Raw genomic sequence first — 9,986 nt, forward strand, 5'->3', positions numbered from 1 at the left:
CTTCAATAATTTGTTGCTTTACATATTTCCAACCAATACTATTATGTCAAACAGAGAATATCATTATAAAAACCACTTATTTCATCATGAAGCACTTTTTTAAAGCTCCACGGAGCTTTTACATTTTACATTTTTACATTGTTTTACATTTACATTGTTTTTTATATTTTTTACATTACATTACTTTTACATTTTTTACATTTTACAGTGTTCAACAGCAGATGAGTACTATCACTCACCACACACTCCACCCACTGTGACTGTCCCTGCAATCTTGTCATTGCATACACTCTTCATCAAGTCCTTCAGTACAGTCCCAGCCCTGTGCCTGACACCACACAGCTGCAGAGATGAATAACCAAGGAGTTACCTATGCAGAACTCAGTCAGGTTAATGGTTTGAGAAGACAGCAAGTGAAAGCTGAGGGCACTAAACGTGGCATTTTGGGAACAGAGCAGGAAATAACGTATGCAGAATTAACTCTTCAAGATGCTTCTCGGGATCTTCAAGGGAATGGCAAGAACTACCAATGGAAAGGTAATACTTAATTACCTTTAAATACTTAATACATTTAAATACTTAATACAGACACAGTATACTATTCTAGAATGTGCACCTGGGGAGCAGAGGTGCAGGAAATGAGTAGGGAATGATCTCCCATATTTTTCATTTGTGTGGATCAGAGTTTGGAGCTGGAATATGGTATTGTAATTGAAATCTGAGGATGAGCCTTGTTCAAGTGTTGTAATTCATGGCCTTAACCCAATCTCATGGGGGTAATATATTTATTGCAAATGTAATGTTATATTCTGAGAGAAGATTATGATGATTGATGCAAGTTTGGGATCCAAATTTTTATATGTGACTCCCTGTGATTTGTTGGTTCTCTTGTATGTAAATTTCCTAAATGATTGTTTTCCATCCATGTTTTCTGAGCATTTTTATTTCTCTTCCAACTCTTTACCTTCATGTCCAGGGAAGGTCATTGCTGGGATCCTGGGAATCATCTGCCTTGTCTTGTTGTCCACTGTGGTCACAATAGCTGTTATTCCCTGTAAGTGTTTCAATGACAAGGGAATTTTTCACTTTAATGATCATCGGTGCTCGGAATGTTGCACAATATTACGGAATGGTATACCTCAATTTAAAGCATGTATGTCCTAAGTGTGGAATGGCTATTCTGAATCTGTCAAAAGTAGAAATAACGGAATAACTCTATATAGAGCGTATTACAAAAATATTCCAATTTCATACCTGAAATATAAATTATGGGAGAGACGTTATGGAGATATACAAGTTAGCTCTTGAGACTGTTTAAACCAAATACTGCAAAAGACTGTGAGGTTTGATTCTTTAAACTTTTGAATTGTCTTCCCCCACATGTTCACTATTTTATTTAATTTTTATGGGTAAAATCAATTTTGTTACAGTTTTCTCATTCTAAACAATATACCAAAGTTCAAACTAAGAAACTCAAATCATAATGATTTATTTAGTTTAATATTGTTTTATGAACATTGCTTTAATTTTTCTAGTTACTGCAGGACTGGTGCAGAACAAGCTGTCTGTGGAAATAAAGACCCAGAAAGGTAGAAAATCATTTCCAAAACTCTGATATTAGGATAGCGTGTATTTTGTAGGTATCTTAAGCTAGAAAAGGATGATAATAAATGATTTTGGGGAAAATGAATTAGAAAATTACATAATAAATTTTCATAATTGATGAGTATAGGAGAAATATTACCTCTTACACAACAGTATGAGGAAATATTAATTTAAAATCAGCATACGTGATGGCTGTATGGCTCAGTGAGAAGCATCTGACCCTGGGTTTTGACTCAGGTTATGAACTCAGGGTCCTGGGACTGAGCCCCACGTTGACTCCTTGCTCAGTGCAGAGTCTGAGATTCTCTCTCCCTTCCCCTCTCCTTCTACCCCTCAAGTTCATGCTTTCTTTCACTCTCTCTCAAACAAATAAATAGATCTTAAAATAAAGTTACTATACCCATAGTTACCAATGGTCTCAAATTTACTCCTGCTTTAGCATTATATGATATAAACCATTATACAATTCCAAAAAAGTTGTTTTGTTCAGGGACTCGAAGTACATGTAAAGATGGTCATTTTTCTTTGTTTTATATTGGCATGTAAGTAAGGGATGAAAGCCTGACTCTTCTGGGAGTGTGCATGTGTTTTATTTTTGCCCGCTTGTGAGGGTGAAATGATGTGTTTTATAACATTTGTGTATACATATGAAAGTTGCAAACTTGCAAGTGTTAATATCCAAAGCCTTTTGGATAATATCTCATAATCTTTCTTTAGCTGACTCATGTGGTCATTGTCCAAAAGAGTGGATTACATATTCCAAAAATTGCTATTACATTAGCACTGAAAGAAAACCATGGAATGAGAGTCAGTTGTCCTGTGCTTCTAAGAGCTCTACCCTGCTCTCCATAGAGGATGAAGAGGAAATGGTGAGGTTTCAAATGTTTGCAGCATTTATTAAATGCTTATCATTAATTACATTTGTAGATCTCATCCATATAGTCATACATATTTCTTGTTTATTTATTTTAAAGTCTGTTACTATTGCATAGTTTGACTCTATGATATTTTACTATTTTTATACCTTTTAAAAATATACATTTAATAATTTCTAGTTCTTGCTTTTCATAGAAAGCCATACTTTTATAATAAATGATCTTCTGCCTGAAATAATCTTATTGTATTTTTTACCACACATCAAGAAAACTATATGATTCGGGCACCAGGGTGTCTCAGTGAGTTAAGCCTCTGCCTTTGGCTTTGGTCATGATCTCAGGGTCCTGGGATTGAGCCGCACATCAGGCTCTTTGCTCAGTCATATAGTTTTCTTAAAAAAAAGAAAACTAAAAAAAAAAAAAAAAAAAAAAAAAAACTATATGACTGTGCATATTCATCACAAAACAGTCAGAACATAATTACAAATCAGATCATGAGCGAGAAGTTTAGAGCCTCTATTAGCGCTGCCAACTTTAATACTGTGAAATGTCTTTGCTAATTCTTGGCATATATATTGATGGAATCATGCAGTATGCATTATTATGTGTATCTTCTTTTCTTCTTGTTTGATATTTGCGATCCGTCTATATTATTCCATTTGTCTATAGTTTGTGAATTTTCACTGCTGCTGTCTTATATGAATAGGACATTTTAAAAGCTATTCTCAGAAACTTACATCCTTTTGAGTATGTGCATATTATGAATATTTGTTTTATAAAAGACTTTTTCCGTGTGTTTTCCACATATTGTATTTATAATAACTTATTATACATAACTACATAGTGCATAGTATATTTATGAAATATAAAAAACACATTTGTCAAAATAACAATGCATAAATGTAACATTATAATTGTATTTACATATGATTATTATACATTTTCTTCTAAGCATTAGTATGAAATTGCCCGGTCATAGATATATATGTCTTTCAATATATTACATTATCCCTGTTTATCTAATGTATTGTGTGCGCCCGGCTTGCGGGCACCAATTTCAGGGGAGACTGTGGGTCGCGCGCGGGTCTCAGGCTCTGAGAATGGGGCGCAGGTCCGAAAGCACCAGCCTGGGCCTTCCGTGCACCTCTCTGCCCACTGGCGTCTTCTGCCCCTGTAGAGATCCAGACGTGTATAATTCTGATCTCAGGCTGATTTCATGGGTGATCGGAGTTCTTTGGTAGGTAATCAGCTCACTTTGGGGTATGGGCTAAAAAGGCGCCCCCTCCTACTTCCCTGCCATCTTGTCCCCATCTGTGTAAATACATTGTACAAAGTAGTCCCTTGATCCAAAAATTCAGAGGTTTGAGAAAAATTATGACAAAAAGTTCTGGTGGTTATATAACAGTATCATTTTTTTTTCTGGGCTGTGAATTATATGGATAGTCTATTCAGTGAGAAGGAGTCGAGTGTGTCCCTCACTCATTTCTCCTAAATGGTGTTTTATTCTGTCTTCTTGGAAGTCCTTATCATGTTTTAAATATGAGTTCTTTTTTTGAGTTTACAAGATGGGGATAGCTGTGTATTGCATTTCTACTCCCCTATTGGAGTCCTTTAATGATCAGAATTTTAATATTACCATGGTCCCATATATCATTTGGGTGTTAGTGATTATTTGAACCTATTTCAGAAGTTAGTCAAAGTTCATAAACATAATTTCCCATATTACTTTTGTCTTTTTTCTTTATTTATTAATTTTTCACTTTAATTAGAGTTTCTGATCCAACTGGAATTTATTTTTGGTGATGTTGTATTTGCGAAGCAGTGAGATAAATGTGAAGTTTTCTACATCATAAACCTAATTGATGGAGCATAATGTAAAGCAAAGTCGATCTTTTCTTCATAAATAACTTTATACGTATATCGTCATATACATGTCCCCATATGTTCTAATTGGCTTCCTATAAACAATGTAGATAGTATGTATCTTTATACAGAAAATTATAAACACATATATTAGTCTACACATTCTGTCACAACCCACAGCACTTTGAGTAAAATGTAGAGCCTTCCCTTCCCTGATGTCCCTTTACTGTGTCTCATTTCTACTTTGTTTTAAATGTTTCTCTACTTATGTTGAGAATTGCATGAATGTTTTCACTTTGCTTCAACATGATTTTCATTCAAATATCAAACAATTTAGACACTAGAGTTGAAGCAATGTCCCTTAGACCTAATGATAGTTTTATACTTTCTTTTGTTTTCCATTTCTTCCTGATGATTCTTGCAAGATTCCTTCTGTTACCATTTAATTTCTGTTTGGATAATTCCCTTTAGCAGTTCTTTCAGAGTGGGTGTGGAGGTGACACTTTTCTTAGTTTTCCTTTATCTCAGAATGTCTTGATTTCTCCTGCATTCCTGAGTGATGTGCCCCTTGAATAGTCAGTGGCTGATTGAAATTATTAACTTAGTATCTACATTTTTGTTTGTTTGGGTCTTTATAGCATGTCTTTTTTTTTTTTTCTTTCTATTATTTTGACTAGAGAGAAAAAAAAAAACATTTTGGGGCCTTTTGTCTGTGCACTTTGCTGTCTGTGGTTTGCTCACCAGTCTGGGATATGTGAGGCAAAAAGAAATTCCAGAGCGCTCACCACCGTGTCATTCGGGGATAGAGGGCACAGTTCTGTCAACTTTCTTATCGCCTGTTTGAATGTTATATTGTTTTGTGTATAATATCCAGGTGTTTTACCTGTATTTGGTGGAGGAAGTAGGGACTAGCTGGAATATCCTCTCCTTCTTGCTGGAATAGGAATTCTGATACGTAGTGGTTCTAATGTGAATGTTCCTAAGACTGATAATGTTGAGCAACTTTCTCTGTATTTATTTGCCATCAATATATGCTTTTTGATGAAGTATTTTGAAATATTTTTGTTATATTTTTAATTTTTGTTATGGTATTTTGAGAATTCTTTAGTATTCTGGCAGCAAGTATTTTATTAGATGTATTATTTGTAAATATTTCCTCTCAAGTCTATGACTTGTCTTTCCTTTCTCTTCAAAGCGCAGACATTATCTTAAGGAACTACACTTCATCAGTTTGTTCCTTTTTAGATCATGTTTTCTTTCTTTCTAGAAATCTCTGCCCAACTTTAGGTCAGATATTTTTCTTAATACATCTTCTTGAAATTTTATCATTTGCACTATAGATAATCATTTTTAAACATTTTTGAATATGGTATAAAGTATATATTATTAATTTCATTTGATACTAATTGTTTCCACAACATTTATTATAACACTATACTTCTCCATGGAATGATTTTACATCCTTGCCAAAATCGGCATTCCATATATATGTGGGTATGAACTTCGCACTTTCTCTTCAGTTTCTTTGATCTTGTATATATTTTTGTCAATCCATACTTTAAAGGTTGTCCTTTTATAAACAGTGGCTTTATATTTGTTCTTCTCAGAGTTATCATATCTATTCTAGGTCTTTGCATGGGTGTTTTCTTTTTTATTTCTATCAGTCTAAATGTTTTTTAATTAAAAATGAAAATTAGTTTTATCTTCTGCATCAGAGAAATTACATCCTTTGACCTTCTTTACTCAGCTAATGTGACAGAGTAAGTTAATGGAATTTCAAATGTAAATCCAAAATGGTATTGCTTCAGTAAATCTACTTATCTTGTAGTTCATTGTTTTTATATATTATCAGAATCAGTTTAGATTGCTACTCACATGTAATTTCCTTTTCTTAGTATTCCAAGAAAATGCACACAACAATTTTATTAGACCCTTTTTTCTACCTTGTAAGATTGGCTTTTTGTTTGTTTTTGTTTTTAATTTTTTTAAATTTATTTTCAGCTTAACAGTAATCATTGTTTTTGCACCATGCACAGTGCTCCATGCAATCCGTGCCCTCTCCAATAACCACCACCTGGTTCCCCCAACCTCCCACCCCCCACCCCTTCAAAACCCTGATTGTTTTTCAGAGTCCATAGTCTCTCATGGTTCACCTCCCCTTCCAATTTCCCTCAACTCCCTTCTCCTCTCCATCTCCTCTTGTCCTCCATACTATTTGTTATGCTCCACAAATAAGTGAAACCATATGATAATTGACTCTCTCTGCTTGACTTATTTCACTCAGCATAATCTCTTCCAGTCCCATCCATGTTGCTACAAAAGCTGGGTATTCATCCTTTCTGATGGAGGCATAATACTCCATAGTGTATATGGACCCCATATTCCTTACCCATTCATCCGTTGAAAGGCATCTTGGTTCTTCTCAGTTTGGTGACCGTGGCCATTGCTGCTATAAATATTGGGGTACAGATGGCCCTCCTTTTTACTACATCTGTATCTTTGGGGTAAATACCCAGGAGTGCAATTGCAGGGTCATAGGGAAGCTCTATTTTTTTAATTTTTAATTTTATATTATTTATAATAAATATTATAATATTTATTCTTATAATATATTATAATATATTTTTATCCCCAGGGGTACAGGTCTGTGAATCGCCAGGTTTACATACTTTACAGCACTCACCAAAGCACATACCCTCCCCAATGTCCATAACCCTACCCTCCTTCTCCCAACTCCCCTCCCCCCAGCAACCATCAGTTTGTTTTGTGAGATTAAGAGTCACTTATGGTTTGTCTCCCTCCCAATCCCATCTTGTTTCATTTATTCTTCTCCTACCCCCTTGGGAAGCTCTATTTTTAAATTATTGAGGAATCTCCACACTGTTCTCTAAAGTGGCTGCACCAACTTGCATTCCCACCAACAGTGTAAGAGGGTTCCCCTTTCTCCACATCCTCTCCAACACATGTTTCCTGTCTTGCTAATTTTGGCCATTCTAACTGGTGTAAGGTGGTATTTCAATGTGGTTTCAATTTGAATCTCCCTGATGGCTAGTGATGATGAACATTTTTTCATGTGTCTGATAGCCATTTGTATGTCTTCATTGGAGAAGTGTCTGTTCATATCTTCTGCCTATTTTTTGACATGATTATATGTTTTGCATGTTGCAAAACTTTGACACACCATCCCATGGGATGCTGGGAAAATCTTTATCTCTTCTTCGTTTCTGAATGACAGCTTTGCCGACTAAGGTATTCCTGGTTGACAGCTGTCTTTCCCTTTGACTGCTTTAAAAATATCATCCCACTCTCTCCTATCTTATCCATGAGAAGAAGGTCTTCCCAAGAGGATGTATTCTGCTGTCTGATATAGCATGTTGACCTCAGAGTCCCCAAAGCAATATTGGAGCTACAATGCTGTCTACTTCCCTCTATGTTCTCCTCAAGGAATTTCATAGTTTTATTGTATCTTGTGTTTAGGTGTTTGGTCCATTTTGTGTTAACATTAGTATATGGTGTAAATGTAAGCATCTAATTTCATTCTTTTGCAAATAAATTGTTTTCCCAACCATTTGTGAAAGTCCATTTCCCATCATCTTTTGTGAAAGATACTGTCCCTTTCCTTTTGAAGGTATTGGCTCCCCAATCAAAATGATAAGACTGAATATACATTAGTTTGTGTTTAGGTATATTTTGATTTTTTAAAGAGTTATTTATTTATTTGTGTGTGAGAGAGAGAGTACAAGCAGGAGGGAGTGGCAAGCAGAGGGAGAAGTAGGCCTCCTTCTGAGCCAGGAGCCCTGTTCAGGACTTGATCCCTGGACCCTGTGATCATGACCTGAGCAAAAGCAGAAGCTTATCCAACTAAGCCACCCATGAGTCCCAGGATATATTTTTAAGTTATTGTTTCCATGGTGGACTTATGGCCTGGGACTTCTTATACTGGTGTGACGCACTCCTATCTAACTTGTGCCCATGGCATGTGTGGATTCTATGGTAGATAATGTGGTCTCGGGCTGCTGGAGATGGAAGATGTATCACCCATTCCATGGTTTTCACACAAATTCAGTCACCTCATGCTCCACCTTGTTCCTTCAGGAGTGTTTCTTTTCTGTGTTGGCATGTGTTCTTCAGTCATTTCATTATGTTTTGAGTTATAGATATAGTTCTATTATTAGTTTGTTGAGCCTCTGGGGTCCATAATATTTTTTAAATGATATTTAAGAAGTCGTTCATTCTTTGTGACTTATGATTATTTTTCTGCACTGTTCCCACCCCCCACCCCCTGCTTCTCTTTTCCTTCTCAGATTGTATTTAGACTTATGTTAATTTTCCTGGTACTGTTTTGAAGGTTTCTGACTGTGTTAATTTTTTTTTTTTTTATTTTGTTCTCTTTCGGTGAGATGAGTAAATCCGTTATTCCCTCCTCAATGTCATCAATGTTTTCTAATGTATCTCAAATTTTCTGGAGAGCCAATTTAGTGTATTTTCATGTAGGTATATAGTGATAAACCAAGAATTTCTCTAATTTATTCATATACTTTTATTTCTCTGTTGGTATTTCTTATATTACTGTTGCCATTGTATGTTCATTTAGTTTTCTGAACTATTTTCTTTGTAATTTCCATATATTTATAAATAGTACTATAAAATGCTTTTTTTCTAATAAACAATATTCTTATCTCAGTAGAAGTTTATATTGACCTATGCTTTCCACTAGTGTGGAAAAGATTTGTCAGTTTCTTTTCTTTTCTTTTTTTTTAATTTTTAGGTAGATAGTGTTGATAATATAATTTAGTCATCATGCATTCTATTTCATATTCCTAGATTTGTATTTTCTGTAAGTTGCACAGTTTCTATTGCAGGATCTTCTCCCCTCAAATCTGCCTGCTAATGGTTTTGTTCAGAGTTACCAAATTCTTATTTTTAAGCCTGCATTCCTAGGAATTGTCCTTTTGACTTTGTAGATTAGATTTTACCTCAAGTTCTCTTAAAGACTGTGTTCAAAGTGTGCAGGTCAATAGGACTTCTATGCTCTGCCATGAGATGTGTGTGTGTGTGTGTGTGTGTGTGTGCATGTGAGTGTGAGAAGGAAGTGCTCACAACTGGAATATCAGTTCTCAAGTCTCCTTCTCCTTTTACTTTCTACTGGCTCATCTTGGTCTCCTTTCCATGTGTGCATATTTTTTTTTCCATCAATCAAGAGTGTATAGAGAGCTCATGTCAACTCTTCTGTTGTCCTTTACTAACAGCATTTTCCTATTATATTTATGGGAGCCACAGCGCTTGACAGAAAAATTGCAACCTCTAATATTTTTCCCCCCTCTGGAGTGGAAATAATTTTATAGACACCTGAGAAAAAGTGCAGGAGAAGCATTCCTGCTGACCATGTAGCCTGTCCCCTTGGGCCAGACTAGGCCACAAGACTTCTCTCATCCTGCCCTTGAGCTTTGGGTCATTTGGGGCCCAACTGATGAATACCCAAAGGCTGGAGAAGTCTGCAGCCTGAGTCTGGAGAGAAAGCATGTGCAGTTATGGTTCCTGAAAGCTAGGGGAGAGTCAGCAAGGAAGACACACTGATCGAGATCTAGAGTCTCTTGGGTCACAGCCCCAAGTCTGATAAAAAACAACAACAACAACAACAAC

The 9,986-nt window shown here is 35.6% G+C and overlaps 1 protein-coding gene across 1 annotated transcript; it reads left to right on the forward strand.

Annotated features, from left to right (window-relative positions):
• Window positions 1–350: 350 nt before the first annotated feature.
• Window positions 351–5,286, forward strand: LOC131839809 (NKG2-A/NKG2-B type II integral membrane protein-like). Its single transcript, XM_059187523.1, has 4 exons — window positions 351–532; window positions 954–1,054; window positions 2,323–2,474; window positions 5,218–5,286. Exons 1-4 carry the CDS (start codon window positions 351–353, stop codon window positions 5,284–5,286), a joined length of 504 nt encoding a protein of 167 aa, XP_059043506.1.
• The last annotated feature ends 4,700 nt before the right edge of the window (window positions 5,287–9,986 follow it).

The sequence above is a fragment of the Mustela lutreola genome, chromosome 8, assembly GCF_030435805.1.
Source record: "Mustela lutreola isolate mMusLut2 chromosome 8, mMusLut2.pri, whole genome shotgun sequence".
Taxonomy (NCBI): domain Eukaryota; kingdom Metazoa; phylum Chordata; class Mammalia; order Carnivora; family Mustelidae; genus Mustela; species Mustela lutreola.